Below are 24645 nucleotides of genomic sequence, written 5' to 3' on the forward strand. Positions count from 1 at the left end.
AAATCAGGAACAAAAGCAGAAGTTGCTGGAAAAGCTCAGCAGGTTCGGCAGCATCTGTGAAGAAAAAAATCAGAGTTAACGTTGCGGGTCTGGTGACATGAGTTCTGAGAAAGAGTCACCAGACCCAAAATGTTAACTCTGATTACTTTTTTCACAGATGTTTTTCTTTATTCATTCGTAGGATAAGGGTGTTGTTGGCTAGGCAGCATTTATTGCCCATCACTAATTGCCCAGAGGGCAGTTAAGAGTCAACCACATTGCTGTGGGTCTACAGTCACATGTAGGGCCAGACCAGGTAAGGATGGCAGTTTCCTTCCCTAAAGGGCATTGGTGAACCAGATGGGGTTTTTCCCGACAATCAGCAATGGATTCATGGTCATCATTAGACTCTTAATTCCAGATATTTTATTGAATTCATATTCCATCATCTGCCATGGCAGGATTCGAATCGGGTCCCCAGAACATTATCTGCTGCTGAACCCTCTGAGCTTTTCCAGCAACTTCTGTTTCTGTTCCATCTACAAGTCTGTTGATGTCTCCACCATTGTAGGTTGGATCTCAAACAATGATGTGACAGAATACAGGAAAGAGACTGAATGTTTAGCAGCATGGCGTAAAGACAAAATTCTCTCCCTCAATGTCAGCAAAATGAAGGAGCTGGTCATCGACTCAGGAAGCAGATTGGAGGGCACACCCCTGTTTGTAATGGTGCTGAGGTGGAGATGTTCGACAGCATCAAGTTCCTGGGAGTGATGCTCACCAACAATCTGTCCTGGTCCAGCCACATAGACGCGATGGTCAAGAAGGCACAGCAATGTCTCTACTTCCTCAGGAGGGTAAGGAAATTCGGCATGACCACAACAGTTTTTATAGATGCACCATAGAAAACATTCTATCTGGATGCATCGCAGCATAGTATGGCAAATGCTCTTTCCAACACCACAAGAAACTACAAAGAGTCACAAACACAGCCCAGTCCATCACGCAAACCAGCCTTCCATCCATTGACTCCATCTATACTTCCCGCTGCCTCAGGAAATTGACCAAAATAATCAAAGACCGTCCCATCCCGGTTACACCCTCTGCCATTGGGCAGAAGATATAAAAATTTGAATACACATACAAATATATTCAAGAACAGGTTCTTCCCTGCTGTAAGCAGACTTTTGATTAGACCTCTCAAACGTTAGTTCTGACCTCTCGGCACCTTCTCTGCAGCTGTAACACTGTGTCATGCACTCTGTGCTGCTACCCTGATGCACTTTGTATGGTATGATTTGCCTGTTTAGCACACAAAACAACACTTTTAACTGTACCTCTGTGTACATGACAACAATAAATCAATCAATCACCACAGATTTTTCATAACATATCTGAACAGGTTGATTGAAAATATTGAAAAGGCCATTACTTTGAGTCTCTGTGGCTCAATTGATCAATGCTGTTAACTGAAAGGTTGGGCTTGTGGTGCAGTGGTAGTGTCCCTACCTCTATGCCAGAGGGTCAGGCGTTTAAGTGCCACCTGCCATGGAGTTGTGTTATAACAAGTCCAAACATGATTAAAAATAAATATAAAGGGTCATTTCTTCCAGGTATAGTATCAACACAACCGGGTAAGAGTTAACAGTTGCAATAATTGGCAAGTACAGGCATTGAGATCCACTGGCCTTGGGATGGATACGCTGGAAAATTTCAGCTAAGTCCAATGGAATACACTGAATGCTGTACTGAGTTGCAATGTTGAACCTGTATTGACACACTGTGGGAAATAACTAATGGTTGGAGAAATTCAACAGGTCTGCAGCATCTATGGAGAGAGGAACAGTATCTGCCTCTGTGGACGGTGACAGATCTACTGACTTTCACCAGCATTTTCTGTTTTTATTCCAGATTTCTAGCATCCACACTATTTAGCTTTTATGGGAAATAGCTGCATCAGTCATGAAAAGACATGCAATTGCAAACTTTGGAAAACAAAAACATAAAACCCTGGTCAAAGGACTTCAGTTATAAAGCCTGAATGTGTCAGAGAATCAGGTTTACTGAGAAAAGCAGCAGAAACAGGAGGGCACCTGTGCAGATCTCTGGTGTTTCTTGTTCCGCAGATTTCTTGTCAGCCGCTTTGGTTCATTGCCCAGTAGCTCGGGTTGTCGAAAGTATTCGTACAGTTGGTTGGTCCATTGGCCAAGGGACCTGACATGAAGCCAAATAGTGTCTGCAGATTAAAACAAATGTAAGCATCATATGTACCGATGTGCTTCTTTCTGGCTGAAAACAACAAATGCTGGAGATCACAGTGGATCAGGCAGCATCCATGGAGAGGGAGCAAGCTAATGTTTTGATTGACTCTTCATCAGAGCTGACCTGAAGCATGGAGGGGGCAGTAATTTGGTCCTTCTTCTTTCTGCCAGCAGGACCGAAATGATAAACAGTTACAGTGCCCTGCCACTAGATGTCACCCTTTGTACATGGTTTGGGGTCCAGTGGGTGACCTCTCACAAACTCACTGTTTGTTCTCAGTTTGGCATCTAAGTGATCCATCTGGCTGGCGACGCTTGATTGTTATAACATTTATTTTGACGCTGGATTCAAAAATATAAAAACTATGGCTTTGAGAAGTAATTCCCTCTCCCTTTCAGATGATAAAAGTACAGAAGAAACACTTAAAATCACAGATAACAAGGTGTAGAGCTGGATGAACACAGCAGGCCAAGCAGCATCAGAGGAGCAGGAAAGCTGACGATTCGGGTCTGGACCCTTCTTCAGAAATGTCGGCGGGGAAGGGGATTCTGAAATAAATAGAGAGATAGGGGAAGGCGGATGGAAGATGGACAAAGGAGCAGATAGGTGAGGAGACAGTCTCCTCCCCACCTTTCTGCTCCTTTATCCGCCTTCCCCTTTCTCTCTATTTATTTCAGAATCCCCTTCCCCTCCGACATTTCTGAAGAAGGGTCCAGATCCGAATCGTCAGCTTTCCTGCTCCTCTGATGCTGCTTGGCCTGCTGTGTTCATCCAGCTCTACACCTTGTTATCTCAGATTCTCCAGCATCGGCAGTTCCCACTATCACTTAAAATCACAGCATTTTTCCAAGTGGGCAAGTTGGGGAATACTGCTGGGCTCGGTACATTCTAGTAGGATTTCAGCTATTTACTGTCCCCTGCTGGAAACTGGGTAAAGAACGATTGAGAACAAGTCTGTTCCTGGTTAGATTTCCCCTTAAGGGTGTATCAGGTAATTAGCCATAATTCTCAAAGCACCATTATCATCTCTTGACGTTAGAGAGTATTAATTGGTTTTGGATTTATAGTTTGAGGGCCACAACTCTGTCAGCATGTGGCAAGGTGGAAGGAGACAGTCCTAAAGTTCACTGTGAAGCCCAGAGGACTGCACCTTTAGGAGATAAGGGTCTGCAACTCAGCAAAGAACAGGCCGGTTTGATGATCATTGGGTTTTGTAAGATCTTAGCAGATCAGAGAGATCATGCAGATGTGTTTCCATAGGCAACAACTGAAAAGACCCAGAAAGTTTCAGATTTGAGCTATTTTCAGCTTAAATTAATTTGCTTCAGCTTTGATAGAGAAACTCAACAGTAGACTTTCCCAAAGCTGAGGCAGTAGAAAGTGCATTGAATCCACTCTGTCACCCAACGGCATCTGTAGGAAATGGGCAATGTTAACGTACCTTGTGACTGAATAGCATCCCAACAAATTGTCAAGACTCAGTTGAATAATGATCCAATAAATTTGGTGTGGGGGTTAAAAGGATATGGAGGGCTTCATATGATAAGGAAAAAAAAATGCAAAAAAAGGCAAAAAAAATCACAAGGGAATTTGTTTTTAGAGAAAACATAGGACATAAGAAGATAAGAAAATAAGAAATGAGGGCAACAGCAGGCTGTTTAGGTCCTCAGACCTGCTCAGCAAATCAGTAATATTATGACTGATGTGATCAAGGCCTTAAATCCATCTTCCTGCCTACTGCCCATAGACCCGACTCCCTGGCAGAACAAAAATGTGTCTAACCCTGCCTTGAATATATTCAATGGCCCATCCTGCACTGGTCATTGGAAGAGAATTCCAAAGACTAACAACAGTCTGACAGAAGAAATTCCTCCTTGTTCTCATACTAAATGAGAGACCCCGTTATTTTGAAACTGTGCCCCCCAGTTCTAGATTTCCCCACAAGGTGAAACATTCCTTCAGCATTTACTCACTCAAAGCCTACTCAGAGTCTTAACATGTTTCAATAAGGTTAGCTCTCATTCACATAAATTCCAATAAATATAGTTGCAACCTGCTCAATCTTTCCTCATTGGACAACCCTTTCATCCCAAATATCAATCTGGTAAACTGTGTGAACTGCCTCCAAAGCAAATGTATCCCTCCTTTAATACGTAATCTGAAAATGTGTACGCTCTAGGTGTAGTCTCACCAATGTCAGTCATACAGATGACATGCCCAACCCATTGGAGCTGATCAAGGGTGGTTAGTGACTCGATGTTGGGCATGAGAGACTCCCCAAGCAGGTGCTCTACTCCCAGCTTTGAAACAACAGGCAAGCCCCAGGCAGACAGAGGAAACGCTTCAGAGATACCCTCAAGGCCTCACTGATGAGGTGCAGCATTCCCACCGACACCCAGGAATCACTGGCCCAAGAGTGTCCAAAGTGGAGGAGAAGTATCCGGAAAGGCGTTGAGACTTGCCGTCAGGGAAAAGTGGAAGCCAGGCAGAAACAGCGTGTGGAGTGCGCTGCCACATCAACACTAAACCCACCCATTCCCGTGACAACAACCCGCCCTAAGTGTAACAGATCCTGCAGAAGCTGCATCGGTCTGTACAACCTCCTACCGACTCAGCCTGAGAGTGGAAGAGAGTCATCTTCATCTGCAAGGATCCACTGATGACTAATGATAATGATGATGATGATGATGATGTCTCATCAATGTCCTGTACAGTTGTTGCAAGATTTTCCTACTTAATACTTCATCTCCTTTGCAAATAAGGCCATCAATCCCTCTGCCTTCCTAAGTACTTGTTGTGCTATAGGGCTAAGGTTTTGGTGATTCAAGGACATCCAAATCCTTCTGTACTGCTACATTCTGCAGCCTCTCTTCATTTCAATAGTGGTCTGCTTTTTCATTCTTCCAACTGAAGTGGACAACTTCATATTTCACCACATTTTACCCCATTTTCCTACTCATTCAACACGTCTAATCTATTAGTTACAGGTTGCCAATCTGAAACTGACCCTCTGTTTCCTGGTAGTTAGCTACTGCACATACTAATTCGTTTTCTCAACACCTTGTGTTCTTATCTTATCTCCTTATCTTCTATGTGGCAGCTCATCAAATTCCCATTGGTAATGGAAAGTAGACACCAAAAATGTAAACTCTGTGCTATACTTTAAAGTTGGTTATTGATGAGCTTTATTTGTACAGAATGGATAGCCAAGATACAAAAGAATGTACAATCATAGAAGCATGCAATCCTTACAGTGTGGGAGCAGACTATTTAGCCCATCAACTCCACACCAATCCTCTGAAGAGCATCCCACTCCACTGCCCTATCCCTGTAATCCTACATTTCCCAAGGCTAATACACCTAGCCCGCACACCCCTGGACACTATGGGCAATTTAGCATGGCTAATCTCCTAACCTGCACATCTTTGGACTGTGGGAGGAAACTAGAGCACCCGGAGGAAACCCACACAGACACAAGGAGAACGTGCAAACTCCACACAGACAGTCACCTGAGACTGAAATTGAACTGGGCCTGGTGCTGAGGCAGCAGTGCTGACCACTGAGCCACCGTGCCCCCCCAACAAGTTGAGTAATAAACAACTCCTGAAGATACATGTGTCAGTATTATTTGTTAATAGGTTGAAAAGAAGACAAGAGGGTAATTGATATAAGATGACCTTGGAATTTGTGCTTTTTTTACAAACAGGAAACAGCATTTGGCCTTATGAGCCTGTTCCTTTCCGACAGGTCAATTCAACTTACCTACTCCTCTTTAAACCTTTCAACGTTTCCCTTCGAAAACAGAACCCATTGCCTCTAGAATCTACTTTATAATCCTTTCCTGAGGCATTATTCCACAGCCTCAATCTGCCCTCAGGCAGGATTGTCCACCTGACATCCATCAATGCCCTTACGTTTGTACATTTTGCACTTCCTGGTTTCTGAACCCTTTGTCACATCAGGTCACTACAATCAATAATTGGGCAGATCTCTTTATAACTTGGAGCATCGTCATTTAGTTCACCATGATGTCTTTTCTTTTCCACTGAAATCCATCCAAACATCCTCAACCCACTTTCATAACGTAAGGCCCAAGCCTTCTCATAACGTACCTTGCTGTTCTGGAGCACTGCTGATAGTGAATGGATGCCACTCATACTTGGCTATTGCTGGAATGTTGACATACACATAATCTCCCGGTTTATAGTGAAAGAATGGCGATCTCTTGATTACGAGATGGGTAACCTGAATGTTAAGAAGGATATTTTCATTATAATCTCACATTTTCGTTATAATCCGGGTTTATAGTGAAAGAATGGCAATCTCTTGATTACGAGATGGGTAACCTGAATGTTAAGAAGGATATTTTCGTTATAATCTACTTGGCACAATTGAAAATATCACACTCTGGGGCAGGATCTTCCCTGTGGGCCTCCAAGTACCACTGTTGGCTCAACCAGGGTCAGAAACCTAGCATAGTATGGGGATCAGTCACTTGAAGTGACTATCCCCAGTGTGATCAGTTACAGGGATGAACTGGGCTTTCCATCCTGCAAGCTGTGGCAGCTTACAGTGGCAGGTAAGCGAGGGAGAGAGTCCTTCAAAGTGGAGATGACACCCCCCTTCAACATTTTCAGACTTGACGATTGAAAGTGGTCCTTGCAGCCAGGCCAGCAGTGTGGAGGGGAATCTGCTTATTGGCTCGTAGCTACTGTTGCACCTAGGAGTGAGGCAGGGGCTCAAAGCCTCTTGGGAAGATTCCATTGGCCTTGATAGTCAATTGCCTATGTTGCTTAAAGGCTGTAACCCACACCTCCTACAACCACGACCACCCCACACCCCATCCACCCCCCCAACAATCCTGGAATCGAACAAGACATCCAAAGTGGCTCAAAGACAATCTGGCGTATAGAACCAGACAGACGCTGCAAAATTCCAGGCCAATGCTCCCTCTATTCCCAGACCTGGAGAGCTGAAAATCCAGCCCCACGTCTGGGTTCCCTCTCCACATTGCCATCACACTGTGTTAACATGATGAGAACAGAGTACATTTCAGTTTAATTTGGATTCTATTTCCTCAACCTCTTGGTGGTGTCTCAGCAGAATGCAGAAAATCAGAGAGTTGCAAACTGGCAGAAGGAGTAATAGTGAGATGTACAGTAGCTGGACAAAAACAGAGACAATCTTTTTTATTCATTTACGGGATGTGGATATCATTGCCTGGGCCAGCATTTATTGCCCATTTCTAACAACCCTGAGAGCATTTAAGAGCCAACCACATTGCTGTGGGTCTGGAGTCACAAGTAGGCCACACTGGATAAGGATGACAATTATTGTCCCTAAAGAAGGACATTAATGAACCAGATGGGTTTTCCTCCAACAATCAACAATGGCTTCATGGTCATTATTAGACTCTTAATTCCAGATTTTCTTTATTGAATCCAAATTCCATGGTCTGCCATGGTGGGACTCAAACATTACCTGGGTCTTTATATTAATTATCTAGTGATAATACCACTGTGCCATTGTCTCCCTACAGATGTATAACATGTGATTTTAACACATCGAAGGTCCAAACATCATGAAGCAGGGATTCTTTACTCCATTGGCATTGGGTCATTACAAATAGAAAGGGAAAGGAGGATAAACAAGGAACTATTTACAGTATTTACATGGAATTAGCTTGTGAATTATATTGGCCTGAGGAATTCCTTTAGTCTGTCTGCTCCCCCTTCCCATCAGCCCTCTTCCCACCAAAAACGTTATTGTTCCAGCAAGGGTCCATTTGACTGCTCCAGTTTCCCCTCTCACCATCGCCACCTGCTGCTGGAGGTCCTGTTACAATTCCAACATTCTGCATCGTTAATGTACTTGGGGACAACAACTTGCATTTATATGGTCGGAAGCTCATCTCGGGGTCAAACAAGACACCCAATTTTTAAGAGTCTGGTTTGACCTCAGGCAGTTGCCAGGGAGAAGGATGCAAACCGTGGCTACAGAACAGAATTTGAAGCAGGGAACAAAGATAAAATCTATTATTTATGCAGATATGAATTTGGTCTGTGTTATGTACAGTGGACCAGCATTTTGCAATTTATTTATATTGTTTTAAACTTATTGTTCCACAGGATAGGACTGTTGTTTGGTCAGGCAGCATTTGTTGCCCATTCCTTATTGCCCTTCAGGTGAGTCACTGTGGAGTTTGTTATTGAAGTACAACAGTGAACAGCTGAAATACTAACAGGTCGTCAGAATTGCTTCAATGTATCTCTTGGCTGATCCAATGTTAGATTAATATAAAGCAAATAAATCAGCAAAAAATATTGATATACTTAGATTTCAAAGTGCTCCAAGTACTTCACATAGTAAACTATTTGAACAATATTGTATTGGACTAATAGTCTATAATGTAACCCACAAACATCTTAAACAGAGAAAATAACAACTGAGCAAGTTTGCCAATGCAGTTCCTGAATAAAGTATAATTTTTGGTAGATAATTCATCTGAATTTTTCTTACTCTAAGATCCCTTACTACCATATTCCAGCATCAATCTTCAGCCAGGAGCTGGCTAGCGTTTCTACAAGAGACATGCTGCTCCAGATTTAGGTTCAATTTTTTTTTCTTCTTCGTGAAATAGAGAACATTCTATCATGGAAGGATTTATTCGAAGGCTCTACCCGAACAAAAAGGGGCAGTAAGAGGAGGTGGTGGTGGTGTAGTGTTACTGACATTGGACTAGCAATTGTGAAGCCCAGGCCAATGTTCTAGGAACATGGATTTGAATCTCACCATGGCAGATGATGAAAACTGAATCCAAGAAAATCTGGAAAAAAGAGCTGACCTAATGGTGACCATGTAATCATTGCTGACTGTCATAAGAAATTGCAACCGTTCTGGTCGATCAATATCCCATGCGGACATTACCAGGTAACATTTGCTAACCTGTACCTGGTCTACATGTCTATATGTGACTCCAGCTCACACACCAATGCAATTAACTCTCAAATAAAACTGAAAGAACTGCGGATGCTGGAATTCAGAAACAAAAATAGAAATTGCTGGAAAATCTCAGCAAGTCTGGCAGCATCTGTGGAGAGAAATCAGAGTCAACATTTCGGGTCCAGTGAGCCTTCCTCAGAATGTGTTCTGAAGATTTCTCTCTCAAACGCTGCCAGACATGCTAAGCTTTTCCAGCAATTTCTGGTTTTGTTTGTGTTTGTAATTCACTCTCAACTGTCCTCTGAGCAATTAGGGATGGACAAAAAATACTGGCTAAACCAGAGATGCCCGCATCCAATTAAATTTATTTTTAAAAAATTTAAATAGTAGTCAAAAGATGGATTTTAAGTAACTCTCCCATGTTGACTTCAACATCAGAAAACCACAGCTTACATCAGTTTGTTTATCTGTCTTCTTTAAGGAGAAATCAAATGGAGGTCCTGTATTACAAGTTGAAAAAAGGATGAAATAAATTAAGTAACAATGGATCCATTTGGTGAATGGAGATATCTATCTGTCTCTCCACTTATTTAATGATGAGTGCAAACACACACTGGATATTACTCACCTTAGATGGCAGTAAGTTGACCTCCACAACCTGAGTGCCACCGATCCGTGAAACTGTGATCCCAACTATTTTTTCCATAAGGAACAAGAACCCAGAGACTACAAACCACTTCCAGAAGTTGGAGCCATGAACAATTAACAGAGCCCAGACCCAAATATAACTCAAGTGCGTCCAATAAAACACCTGGAAGAGAGAGTTTTGGATGTTTAGCATTAAGAAACCTATGTTCAATTCCATGACTCTCTGTGATCATGTGGAATTTGAGCACTGGCTCGTCAATATTGATCAAAAACTGCATCGCTATCAGACAATAAGATTCATTTGGCACAACACTTCTGTATTAAATCAGCTGCTGTGAACTGTGTTATCGTGAGGAAGAACAGAATACGTGCAAGGTGACATCAATCAGATGGGATCAAGGAATGGGAATCACAGGATGTCATTAATATGTTTCTTGTGACAAACCCCATCTGCCCAATAGCAAACATTGAAATACCTTGGTAAGACTAGCCCTTGCTAAATACATTCAGAACAAGCCAGGGCCCTTGTGCTACCAGCCTTCACCACTGTGGCCCTCAGAGACCCGCAGACAATGCTGCATATTACTGTGGTGTGTCCCCCCTACAGATTAACTTCCTTTTTTATTCATACATGGGATGTTGTTGTTGCTAGTCAGGCCAGCATATTTATTTCCCATTCCTAATTAATCAAAGGGCTGCTAGGAGTCAACTACATTGTTGTGGGTCTGGAGCCATTTGTAGGCCAGACCAGGTAAGGTTTCCTTCCCTAAAAGACATTAGCGAACTAAAGAAATAACACAGTGTGGAGCTGGAGGAACACAGCAGGCCAGGCAGCATCAGAGGAGCAGGAAAGTTGACGTTTTGGGTTGGGACCCTTCTTCAGAAATGGGGGAGGGGGAAGGGAGCTCTGAAATAAATAGATAGAGGAGGGGTGGGGCTGGGGTAGGTAGGTGGGATGGTGATAGGTGAGTCAGGTAAGGAGTGGTGGGGATTGGTTAGTGAGGTGGGAGGAGTGGATAGGTGGGAGAGAAGATGGACAAGTTGTGTCAGGTCAAGGAGGCGGGGATGAGAAGGAGGGTTGGTCATGGGATGAGGCCGGGGATGGGGAGATTTTGAAACTGGTAAAATCCACATTTAGGCCATTGGGCTGTAGGTTCCCGAGGCACTGGTTTTTACAATAGTTGGCAATACTTACATCGTTGCTATTTCATAGAATCCCTACTGTGCGGAAGACCGGCCATTCAGCTCATTGAGTCCATACAGGTTTGATTCCACCCTTGAGCAACTGTCTGTGTGGAGTTTGCATGTTCTCCCCGTGTCTGCATAGGTTTCCTCCAGATGCTCTGGTTTCCTTCCACAGTCCAAAGATGTGCAGTTTAGGTGGATTGGACATGGGAAATTGCCCATAATGTGTGGGCTAGGTGGGTCTGGGTAGGATATCCTTCAGAGTGTTGGTGTGGACTCAATGGGCCGAATGGCCTGCTTCCACACTGTAGGAATTTTATGATTAAATTCAACAAATGAGGAGCTTATCATTCCCTTTGTGGATTTGCATTAATTAAATGAAAATAAATAATGAGGAAGAACTATCTTCTTTGCTACTTATTGCATGAAGTTCAAGTTATTGTCACACTTATGCAATATTTCTTAAACATTGTCAGAGGTAGCTGGCAGCTCCCTAGCTAAGCTCCCAACCAGATATGCAGAGAGTGAAAGTGACTATGTCCCCAGCAAGCAGAGTGACCAATATCAGTATACAACCTTAGGGTCTGAACAGATAAATCAAGCAGCATCATGGGTGAAATAATTCTACAGAGGCTGGTATCCCGTCACCAAGTCACCCTTTATTTACACGTTGAAAATCCTTGACACTGGTCCAGGTTCCTCAGGGCCAGCTCTCAGAGCGAACAGAACCTCTGACACTCCTGTTTATATCTGTCAGGCAGGGCTCCCTGATTGGACCAGGTTAACAGCCCCAATCAGGGAACTCATATTCTATGAGGTCCAGCTGGCTGAGCTTGTTACAATCACTACAATGGGTACAAAGTCAAGACTTAGGATCAAAAACGCGAAACATACAGAGATACACAGAAACTGTAATTGTATCTCCAATGTTGGTGTTTTCCTGCCACCATAAATAATGAGCCCTAACTATACTGTTGTGCTTCATCGACAGTCCATAGTGATGAGTGCTGGACAGGGAATGCTCCAATTAGTCAGTCTCACTAGCAATTAGCTGTTATTGTTTTAGTCCGGGGGAAGGTGTGTTTGTTAAAGCCCTTCATTAGAGAAAAATTAAAGGCTGTTTGAACAGAAGAACATAGTGCCACAGGGCCCTTTAGCACTCATATAGATCATCAATGGAAGAAGGGGGCAAACAAGGCTCACACCCAAAATTTCTTACAATACTCAATTTGTGATCTCCTCAGCACCAGTGAGCAGGTTTGAGATAGAAATTAATGAGTTTCTATAGACTAATGACATTCGGGGAAATGGCGACAGTTTGGAAAAGTGATGATGACACTGATGAAATGATCAGCCATGATCTCAAATAGTAGGGAAGGCTTGATGACTGAACAGCCCACTCCTGTTCCTATGTTCTATCATTAAGAATCATCAGGCAGTAGGCAACTGGTGAAATTAGAGAGGAGGGAGATCATTGTTCATCTCCTAGTGCTGGTTCAGAGTTCAGAGGCTGCCTTGCATCATCGAGTTGGTGCTGAATTTATGGTCTAGGGAGATGTGTGGGAGCAAATAGCTCTAAATAAAACAAAGGTTGTGTTCTCTTAGCAAAATTAGAAACAGAGTTTGGCTTAACATTATGTAATGGTAATGTTTCAGGATTATCAGAGACCTGGAAAAATAATGCAAAGTGCAAGAGTTCAAATTAGCATGGATAGAAGATTGGTTGGCAAGCAGAAAACAGAGGGATTGGCACAGGTGAGTCTTTTTCTGATTGACAGAGTGTGATAAGTGGAGTACCATAAGGGTCTGTGCTGAGTCCTCAGCCTTTTGCAATTCATAACAATTACTTTGATCAAAGGATCATAGGTATAGTGGCTAAACTGGCAGATAACACAAAGTCGGGGGGGGTTTTGGAAAATATGCTGTGAAACGGACAAAAGAAGATTGCTGACAGATATGTATAGGCTGAGTGAGTGGGAAAAATCTGGCATTTGGAATATAAGGTGGGAAAATGTGAGGTTGCCCACTTTAGCAGGAAGGATAAAAAAAAGTATTATTTAAATGGAGAATGACTGCAGAATTCCAAGGTGCAGAGAGATCTGGGTGTTTTAGCACGAGTCACAAAAAGTTAGTATCCATGTACAACAAGTGGTTAAGAAGACTAATGGAATGCTACCCTTTATTATGAGAGGAAGTGAACATAAAAGTAAGGATGTTATGCTTCAGTTATGCAGGATTTTGATAAGAGCACTTCTAAAGTATAGTTTATAGTTTTGGGGAAGTTTTAATTCTGAGGAAGGGTCACCGGACCCAAAACATTAACTCTGATTTCTCTTCACAGATGCTGCCAGACTTGCTGAGCAGGAATTTTTGTTTTTGTTTCTGATTTCCAGCATCCGCAGTTCTTTTAGTTTTTCTATAGTTTTGGTGTCCTTATTTATGAAAGAATTTAAACGCATTGGAGGTGGTTCAGAGAAAGTTTATCAGATTGAAACCTGGATTGAGTGGGTTGTCTTATGAGGAAAGGTTGGATATACTGGAAATGTTTCCGCTGGAGTTTAGAAAAGTGAGGGGTGACCTGAATGGACAATGTAGGATCATGAATGGTCTTGACAAGATTTACATGGGAAGAGTATTTCCTCAGGAGTAGGCGTCTCCCTTTCAGCAAAGATATGAAGAATCTTTTCTTTCTCTCTCAAAGGGTTGTGCAACTTTAAAACTCTCTACTTCAGAAAACAGTGACATTGGATCATTTAATATTTTTAAGGCAGGGTTGGGTAGATTCGTGTGAGGCAATAAAATCAAAGGCTATTGGATGTAAATAGGAATGTGGAATTTGAAATACAGATCGTCAATGATCTTATTAACTGGCAGAGAATGCTTAAGGGGCCAAATGGCCTACTTTTGTTCCTAGATCATATGTCTGTAAATGTCAGTTTAAAGGTGTTAAATACTTCAAAAATCCAACTTCTGCCTCTTCTGGACTTTGTATAATACTACTCCCAAATGAAATAATGTAGTTGACTCTTAACTGGCCGTGTAAGCCTCATTATATTGGTTAGATATCTAAAACTCCCACAGCATTCACATTAAGGAAACATTCTCACCTCAGTGAGTCTAGAAAAAGGCCAAAACATTCTTGGGACATCTCAGGATGCTTCATAAATGCTGGTCTTGCTAGTCTTTCCAACAAGCATAAAAAGTTTCCAGACAGAAGCTGACATAAGAGGAAAGGCTGGACTGACTGGGTTTGTACTCGCTGGAATTTAGAAGAATGGCGGGGTGGGGGTGGCTACCTCATGGAAGCATATAAAATCCTGATGGGACTAGACAGGCTGGATGCGAGAGGAATGTTCCCGATGTGGGGCAAGTCCAGAACCAAGGGTGATAGTCTAAGAATAAGGGGTAAGCCATTCAGGACTGAAATGAGGAAGAGGTTTCTCACTCATGGAGCTGTGAACCTGTGGAATTCCCTCCCACAGAAAGCTGTTAGGGCCAGTGGGTTAAATATATTGGAGTTGGACATGGCCCTTGTGGCTGAAGGGATTAAGGGCTATGGAGAGAAAGCGGGAACGGGATACTGAGATTGCATGGTCAGCCATGATCGTATTGAATGGTGATGCAGGCTCAAAAGGGCTGAATGGCCTACTCCTACACCTATTTTCTATGTTTCTCTGTTTCTGTGATACAGCATCCAAACAGCAATAATAGACTCAATGTAGTGCTCAACCATGGATATTAGGTCAAGCAGCACTGTCCTTCCTATCATGAACTGACGTGCCTTATTGGTTCTACATCAATGAGCAAATCATTACACTTGGTTTTTAACTTAAATTCTAAAGAGTACTGACTATAGTTTATCATACCTCAAAATGTCCACTCCTGCGAACGAATGTACTTGAACAGATTAACATCAAAATGATCAGGAGCAGCAAAATTACTCCAGTAATGGATGCTGTTCCATAAATCCAACCAATCCCAGGTCTTGTAGTAAAGAGATACTCCCACAGCTGGTAGGTTCCATCACTGAGAGTCAAATTCACTGCAAAAGGAAATAAATCTCAGTATACTTGCCATCCCTTGGAGTTGTTCATGTGACTGGAATGGATATATCTAAGGGAAAGAGAGATGAGGACAAGGAGAAAGGAACTGAAAGATATGTTGATATAAGGATTTGGATTACCACTCCCCACTCATGAAACTCCTGCCATTTCTTCCCTGCGCCTAGTTCTTTCCTCAACCCTGGTTTGCTGGTTATGTGTCATTCCAGCAGCCAATGTCTCCTCAACAGACACACTCACCAACATCTCCACAAATCCCAACCCCTGGTGTTCTTCAAAACAAATTGTTGAAAGTAGTTGAGGTGTTCTTCAAACTAAACCCTGATCTTCAGGCTTTGAAAATACTGTTCCAAAAAAATGCTTTGGTGTGTAAATAGTATCACTCATCACTTTGTTTGAATACTTACCAAAGTTTATGAGATGCGCAATAGCATGGACAACACTCAGTCCAAATATAGCAAATCCAACCAGCTGGTGCAAAAGTACATGTTGGTCCAAAGGCAGAACCCTTACCATCCAGGTTGCTCTTAACCAAGTCAGGCATCGGCGTAGCATAAGGACCTTAAAGATGAAAAAATAGTTTAAATTTTGGTTAAAATATTCTTGAATTCCTGCAACACAAATAATAACAAGATAGTATGTGTTAGTAATTAGCTGATATCCTATTCAAAGTAACTTGTTTTTCTTCAATGTGTCCATAAGGAAGAGACCAAGAATGGGGTGGGAGGGGAATAAATATGAAATGGTCACAAATTAATCCAGTAAAGAATTCAGGAGAATCGTCACTACCCAGGGAGTAGAATTGGGTCATAATCTGAAGAGAAAAGTCTTGCGGGATGCTGGGGAAGATTGGGTGAGTGGGACTAAATAGGTTGCTCCTTCAGAGAACTAGTAGTGGACACAATGAGTTGAATGGCCTCCTTTTGTGCTTGACCATTCTATGGTTCAACAAAAAAAACATTTTGCTGATTTTGAACATTTCCATTAAATCTTCCATTGCGTGCTTACACCAGTGACTGAGGCAGGGGAGCTGGGGTCACCCAGAAGTCAACAGTCTGCAAACTGTCACTCTTTATATGGGAACAGAGACATTGAAGGGGCGAGCAACTCCAATGTCACGGATTTTCCTGGTTTACATTTTCATTTTACATAATCAATCAAAGGCGTGAGGATCTGCTGAGAGACAGCAGATGATTCAGCTGTGGTGTGAGGAGGGAATATCTAGGCATTGTCCCCTGACAATTTTCCAGCAGAAAATAAACAGACAGCAGTCAGGAACAGGGAGCCCAATTGATTTGCCACTCTGTAGGTTGTACGAGCACAGCTCTGTTATTCTGGCTGTGATTAACTCAACACGTTAGGAGTTAAACCTGGGACTTTCCCTGGCCTGTGTGACTCACTACCTCACTTGATAATGCATTAACCTGCTAAACCGGCATTCGTATCCTTCAACTTCCTTTACCTGAGAAAGTTAGGTTAAATTGGGCTAAGATTAAATTCCAATGGGAGCTTATTTCAGTACTCACTCCGATGAAGGTACAGTTAAAGTTAAGGCACTGTCCACAACCTTTTGCCAACATAACCCATCCACCAGCGTTGACGTATTTTGCTGCAGCAAACGTGAAAAGAAAGATGTTGACGAGAATGTAACAGCACATGAAGAGCAGCTTGCGGCTATTGTTGTGCCAGTAGGCTGGTGTTAGATACCGCGGGGTCTGTCTTGTGCACTTCTCTGTAGCTGGTGGCTTTAGCCAGTTAGCAGCACTGTAGGAAAAGAGTTACCAAATTAACTGCTGTCCTCCTTCAGTAGACTGGGACATATTATCTGTAAACTTCCCAAGGCTGATAATAAATAGTATTGCAAGTGCGTGAGCTACAGTGAACCTCCCTGTTCAACTTTTCTATCCTGAGATTAGAACTCAGAGTCATTCTGTCTACAAGGTATTCAGAGGTCTGTAATATTTCAATCATCAGAAATGTTGAATTTCATTGGACTCACCATTGACAATAAACCCTAGTACTGAAATTCACCACATTGCTTCCAAACATCTGGCTCACTTAAAAATATAGTTCTCAGTTTATTTCTACGCATACTTTGTAAATATCCCACTCTTATAGAGTCATACAGCATGGAAACAGACCCTTTGGTCCAACTAGTCCACGCCGATCATGTTCCCAAACAAAAATAGTCCCACTTGCCCACGCTTGGTTGGCCCATATCTCTCCAAACCTTTCCTATTACATACTTATCCAAATCTCTTCTAAATGTTGTAAGTGTGCCTGCAGCCACCACTTTGGCTGTTCATTCCACACACGAGCCACTCTCCGTGTAAAAAAGTTGCCCCTCATGTCCTTTTTAAATCTTTCTCCTCTCACCTTAAAAATATGCCCCACAGTTTTGAATTCTCCCACCCTACGGAGAAGACCCTTGTCATTCACCTTATCTATGCCCCTCGTGATTTTATAAACCTCAATAAGGTCATCCCTCAATGTTCTAGGCTCCAGTGGAAAAACTCCCAGTCTTCCCAGTCTATTTTTATGTCTATTTTTGTATCCATTCTTCAGCCCATAGTACCTGCTGCTTGTTTGCTTAGGCCAGGCTGATTCCTGGAATGACTGGGCTGATGAGTAAGCAGGTTAGGTTTTTATTCATTAAGAGTTTTGAAGAATGAGGGGTGATATTATTGATACATGCAAGATTCTGGGAGGGGGTTGCTTGATGGAGTAGATGCTGAGATGTTCCCACCACTGGGGGCATCTCAAATTAGGGGACATACTAACAGAATAAGGGGAAACGCTTTTAAAACTGAGATGTGAACGAATTTCCTCATCCAGAGGATAGTGAATTCTCCATCCTAGAGAGTTGTCCAGGCTAGATCACTGAAACTATTTAAAGAGGAGGTGGATAGATTTTTGAAATATCGAGGAATTGATGACTATGCTGAGCTGACACAAAAGAGGAGGTAAAGCCTGGAGCAGATCAGCCATGACCATGTTAAATGGCGAGCAGGATTGAGGGGTTGAATAGCCTACTCCTGCTCCTATTTCTTAAGACTAGGATTAAGCCCACTGCCCTGCTCACTGCGCAACACTGTGTCTGGTTTGAAACACAAGGTTGGCTGATACTGAATTGTGCAAATCAACAAATGACATTGAACTATGAAGGTGCTGGTCTTCACAGAGTACAAAGAGTACAGAGGAATTTGAGAAGGTGCAAAAATTATTTACAACAATTTACAAGGTTATGTCTATCAGGTGAAATTGGACAGGCTGGGACTCTTTACTTCAGTAAAAGGGAAGGTTGTGGAGGTCCTGATAGAGACCTTTATGATTATTAAACATTTGATACGTAAGACTAGTAAGACTAAAGGCCATGAATATACGATAGCCATTAATAAATCCATTAGGATATTCAGGAAAAGCCTCTTTATGTAAAGAATGGAACTAGCTACTGTTGTCTAAGAGCTTCAAGACCCTGGAGCAAAATTGTGATAATTTCACAGAGCTGCACATCACTGAACATAAATAGAATAATATGATGGAGGCAGAATAGACCACATTAGACTACAACACATTACATTAGAGACCAGTCTCTGGAAGACTTACATGAGCATGTGGACCTAAATACACAAAGAAGATAGATTAGTTTGTAACTGATTTAACCATAAACCAGAGCTTGATGTATCTATGATAACTGAGAACAGCAGTGTTTAGTATGCAGGTATAATAAATAGTGTTACTTTGAAGTCAAAGCTTGAAGACAGTTTGTGACTTTACTCGTTCTTCGATCAGTCTGGAAATTATCCAAACTTATTGTGTGGCATCAAAGCACATGATAAAACAATGACCATGAATATTAGATGAGGTAAACAATAGAGAGACATTCAAAGGGGAGTTAGATTACATGAGGGAGAAAGGATTGAACTTTATGCTGACACATTTGATGAAAAGAGTTGGGAGAAAGCTTCTCTGGAGCTTAAGCATTGGTATGGACCAAATGGCCCAATTTAACGGTATGCCCTGATTTTTGTTTTTTATTCTTCATTCACATGATGAAGTTGTTGCTGGCCAAGCTCATCCTGAATTGCCCAGAGGGCAGCTAAGAGTCAACCATATTGCTTTGGGACTGGAGTTACATGTTGTCCAGACTGGGTAAGAATGGCAGTTTCTTTCCCTAGAGGACATTTGTGAACGAAATAAGTTTTTCCGACAATCGATTCGTGGGTCATCGTGAGACTCTGAATTCCAGTTGTTTATCGAATTCAAATTTCACCATCTGCTTTACATACCATAATTAAAAACTATAACTTTTGTAAAATCCTAATTGGCACTGGTCCAACATTCCACCACATTCAAACAGCAACAATGACTCTGTTATGTCAGAAATGCTTCACATTTGTTCACACTTGCCACACATAATTTTCTGTTACGTGTCATCTCATGCCTTGGTAACACTTAACATATTTATTTGGAATTTTTCCTTTGCTATATTAATGGAGATGCAAACACACTTATAACACCATTAAAGTAGTGGAAAAAGAAACTTAATTTGAATTGTTTAATTATTGCCTGTTAATGCTTAAAGCGCTTTACTTCAAAGTCGTTAGAAATAACAGGATTTATTTTCAAATTGCCACTACTCCTGCACAAGTGCTTAATTCATTTGCATCTAATCTCTTTGCAAATGTTTCAACACAGCGCTTCTCAGGTAATGTACCTCTACAAATCATGATTGAAATGACGGATTGATCTCTCTGTATCCAGTGCTCAAGGCCGCAATGCAGAGAGGAACATAGGCAGCTATGTTTATTGGACATCATTGCACAAGATTTCTGCTTCATAATGGCACCACCAATGCTCAGTAGTAGCAATGTGTACTATCTACAAGATACACCAAGGCTCCTTAGACAGCACCTTCCAAACCCACGACCACTTGCATCTAGAAGGACAAGGGCAGCAAATACATGGGAACACCACTACCTTCAAGATCATCTCCAAGCCACTCACCATCCTTATTTGGAAATACATCATGCTTCCTTCACTGTTGGTGGGTCAAAATCCTGGAACACCTTCCTAATGGCAGTGTGGGTCTACCTACACAAAATTAACTGCAGCAGTTCAAGGAGGGGCTCAGCATCAGCACCCTCTGATAGATAATAAATGTGGACCCAGTCAACGATGCCAATGTCCTGTGAACGAATTAAACCCAAGAGTGTCAACACTGACAATCTGCTGATATCAAATGAACCAGTTTCCTTGCATTGGCAACAGAATCGGAGAGACATGTTTCAGAGAGCCATCAGTCCTGGACCTTGCCTTATTTATACCATTGACGTTACAGACTCTATGAGATCCATGCAGCTAGCTCGGTGCACTCTGTGACAAAATATTAGTGTGACATAAGGTACACACAAACTGTTTGATATAGACATCAGTCTTTTAATGGCTGCTTTTAGAGCTTTGTAATTTCATCCAGAAACCTCAAAGTTTTGGAATAAGGGCCATGTATTAATGCAACAGTCCCCGTTCTTGCCAGCTCTGTAATAACCTCCAGGAGGGCTTCACACACATATAGATCATATGGTCTTTCTGCCACAAAAGTCTAAATATAACCAACTGATTCAACTGCCAACAAACTCGTGTACAATATAGCTCATTATTTATGCTTAATTAAACATGCCTGTTGCTGACAGCAATTAGAGAATTGCTGCAAATGTCGAACAAGTGTATGGAACCTTTGTAGAAACAACACCTTTGCTCCCACTTGGTCGAAAGTCTTGATGAAGCTAATGATTCAATCTGGTAAATTGAAGGGGTGGGAGGTTGAATGAATCCTCTCTTTGTGTGCCCCACAGCCACATAGGCAGATCTCAGATTCAATCATTCATTTGTGCAGAGACAGGAGTGCTCCACTGGAACTGTGCTACAATTTGTTTCAGAATTCTGCACATTTTTCAACAAAGTTATGTTTCTAAAATCGGGATGTTTAGTTCAGGGAAGGTCAGTTTCCAAGGTTGATGCACAGAGCGTAGATCATGGAGTTGCTAACAGTCCACAGTCTAAAGATTAATCTCCATGATACTGAAGTATGCAAAGCATAGGGAAAACCCAAGAGACCACAAGATGTAGGAGCAGAGGGAGGCCATTCAGCCCATCGAGTTTGGTCCACCATTCTGAGATGATGGCTGATCTGATAATCCTCATCTCTACTTCGTTGCCTTTTCCCCCTCAAAACCCTTAATTCCTGTAGTAATTGAAACAAGGTCAGGCAGCTGGACCTCATAGAACATGAGTTCCCTGGTTGTGGCTATTAGCCTGATCCAATCAAGGAGCCCTGGCTGATATAAAAAGGTTGAGTGTCAGGGATACTACTGTACGAGGTACCACAATAGTCAAGGACTTTGTAAAGGGTGATTTGGTAATGGAATACTGGCCTCTGTAGACTTATTTCAATTCCATTACAGATTAAAAAGCTGTCTACCTCAGTTTTTAATACACTTAATGTCCCCGCCGCTACAGTCCTCTGTTGTAAAGAATTCAACAAATTCACTATCCTCTGACAGAAGAAATTTCTCCTCCTCAATATCTTAAATATGAGACTCCTTGCTCTAAGATTAATCCCTCTGGTCCTATACTTTCCTGCAAGACGAATTAACCTCTCTGCATCTACCCTGTCAAATCGCCTAAAAGTCTTGTCTGTTTTAATAAGGTCATTTTCATCCATCTAAACTCCAGTGAGCACAGGTCCAACCTACATAACCTCTCCTTATAAGACAGTCCCTCCATTCCTAATATCAGCCTAGCAAACCTCCTCTGGACTGCCTGTAATGCCAGTTTATCCTTACTTGGATAAAGGTCCAAAAACTGTTCACAGTAATTCAGTATGGTGGCATTGAATTTTTTTTTTTTTCTTTTTTTATTCACTCATGGGATTTGGGCATCTCTGGCTGGGCCCAGCATTCATTGCTCATCCATAGTTGCCCTTGTGAAGGTGGTGGTGAGCTGCCTTCTTGAACCATTGCAGTTCATGTGCTGTAGGTTGACCCACAATGCCCTTAGAGAGGGTAGTATTAAAAATATTGTACTTTATCTATTTTCTTTGAACACCTCAATTGATTAGTTATAAAGAAACAATGATGGCAGAGAAAAGTTGTTGACTGAGTGGGGCATTTGGAGATGAGAACTAATGTTGGATCTCCAGGAATATATCCAACTGGCAACTTTAATGCACCAGGCAGTATTAAGCCAGTTATTGTGTGGGTTATAGTTCAGGTTAAATCTTTGCCTTCTTTGTCCCATTAACCAACTTATCATCAATTTCAGAAGTACATTTCTACCTATACCAGCATAACAATTACACTTGCTGCATCTAGCAATCTTATGAGGTGTTGAAAATTCAGTCCACAAAATATCAGCAATTTTTTGCTCTGTTTCGTGGCTAGCTCGGAAATTGAATCGAAGCCAACTTCATTTTTCCAACATTACCTTATTGTCAGGTTCTCCATTACTTCCGGAAAGTTCTCCAGCTCTTCCTTGAGCTCCTCAAAAGTAATGGCACCACTGTTGTCTTTGTCGGCCGACTCGAACAGTGCCATTGTGAGGTCATCAAGTTTTTCCTCTGGTAAGGAAATCGCACTTTCCCGTAAACAGGATTTGAGGACGATGCGTAACTCATCGGGGTCTATGGAGCCACTGCCTGTGAGTCGATAGTTACAGCAATAGTAAATCAGGGCTGTTATTGGGTTATGGATGATTACAGGGTGAATCAAGAGAGTTTATTTTTTAAAAGTTAGAGAGAAATAGGCTGTTTCCAGTTATTGAAGGATCTAGAACAAATGTCATTGATATAAATCTAAACATCATCCAGTGTTCAAACCTCTCAATGGCTATGTCCCTCCTTCTCTATATAAATTTCTTTCAGCCCTACAACTTTTCAAGATCTCTGCTTTCCTCCAATGTGCATTCCTGATTTATTTGCCTCCAAATTTGGCAGCCAGGTCTACTACTACTGAGGTTCCAAGCTCCATAATTATTTTCCTAAACATTTTTGTCTGTGTTTTTCTCTCTCTCTCTCTCTCCTACTTTAGGCTACTTCTTAAAACCTACTTTTGGCCTCCTATCATAATATTTCTTCATGTGGATCAACCTCAAACTTTATTTCGTACACTTTTACAAATACCTTGGGAACAATTTAGTGTGTTACAGGTGTGACATAATGCATGTTATCAGTGTTGAAGAGTAGGATTGTTAGGCTATGATATGCACAACGGGGGACTCTGATTGAAACAGGAAATCATGTCAATTTTTAAGAAGAGATGAGAAAGATGACTAAAAGCAAAAGATTTATAGAAGGATATGGGAACAGGTGATTCAGTCTGTTATGTAGGGGATAAGCAATTGTACTTGGTTGTATGATCTGTTACAATCTCAGAGTTGCTGTTCTGCTAATAAACAAGCTAGTACATGAAGAATTACAACTTAAATTTGGGTTGAATTTATTAACTGTAAGAGCAAGATATCATTGTTTTGTACAGAAAATGATGAATAACTGAGAATCGTCACAAAGCAATAGCGTATCTAAGGAGTTCAAAAGACTTCATTCAAGACAATCTGTATGACAGTTGTTCATAGGAATAATCAGGTGGTTACCTATATATCAGAGGTTACCTGAGAATGATTATAGGGAGTACATTCATTGAGGGCTTGCAATAGGCCATACATTGACTGAGACTGGATGGTATGAGCGATAAGGTAGTAATCCCACAATTCCTCCTTCTAATGACTTTACAAGCTGCAAGAGGAAAGATTTCTAGGGTGGAAAACCTAAGTGAATATTCTTGGTGCAGGATATCACTAACGTCACAAAGAACAGGAGACAAGAGCAAGTAGACCAGAAAGTGAAGTTCGGTGACAAGGCAAAGCATGGATTTTGAAAGTTGATCAACTACAAGATGAATAAGTAACTGAGGGGGATAATGCAGATGAAATTCAGCTTTGTAAGGGATGCCAATTAGTTCTCCATCAAACAACAACCTGAATTTTCTTACCATTGACTTCCATAACTGACAATTTTGCATCTGCCAAAACTGAATTTAACCAACATGATATTGCACAACTTTTAAGATTCTGAGCTGCAACAGATGATATAATTAGTTTTGGATTCAGCACAGTGAGGAATTGAGGAATTGAGGAAGAGGAAGAAGTTGATGCAACTGCTACACTTTGACATCCCTATTCTTTGATGGGGTACTAAAATCTTGCTAATTTCTCCAATATGTCCTACTAAGACTTACCTTATCTTCCTTTTGATAGTTTTTTTTTCTATTCATTTGTGGGACATAGGTGTTGCTGGCTGGGCCCAGCATTTCTTGCCCATCCCTAGTTGCCCTTGAGAAGGTGGTGGTGAGCTGCCCTCTTGAACCACTGCAGTCGTCCTGCTGTGGGTTGACCCACAATGGTATTAGGGAGGGAATTCCAGGATTTTGACCCAGCGATAGTGAAGGAATGGCAATATATTTCCAAGTCAGGATGGTGAGTGACTTGGAGGGGAACTTGTAGCTGGTGGTGT

The 24645-nt window shown here is 41.8% G+C and overlaps 1 protein-coding gene across 1 annotated transcript in view; it reads right to left on the reverse strand.

Moving 5' to 3' along the window:
- Positions 1-24645, reverse strand: part of nox5 (NADPH oxidase, EF-hand calcium binding domain 5) — a 63881-nt gene that overhangs the window by 32394 nt on the left and 6842 nt on the right. The window contains exons 3-9 of the mRNA XM_020537224.1: positions 22563-22773; positions 16604-16841; positions 15485-15638; positions 14883-15058; positions 9812-9994; positions 6354-6486; positions 2073-2215 (exon numbers count right to left, since the gene is read on the reverse strand). Of these exons, the coding sequence (XP_020392813.1) occupies positions 2073-2215; positions 6354-6486; positions 9812-9994; positions 14883-15058; positions 15485-15638; positions 16604-16841; positions 22563-22773 (1238 nt within the window). The remainder of the gene's footprint in view (positions 1-2072; positions 2216-6353; positions 6487-9811; positions 9995-14882; positions 15059-15484; positions 15639-16603; positions 16842-22562; positions 22774-24645) is intronic.

Source organism: Rhincodon typus, chromosome 33 (assembly GCF_021869965.1).
Source record: "Rhincodon typus isolate 14 chromosome 33, sRhiTyp1.1, whole genome shotgun sequence".
NCBI lineage: Eukaryota > Metazoa > Chordata > Chondrichthyes > Orectolobiformes > Rhincodontidae > Rhincodon > Rhincodon typus.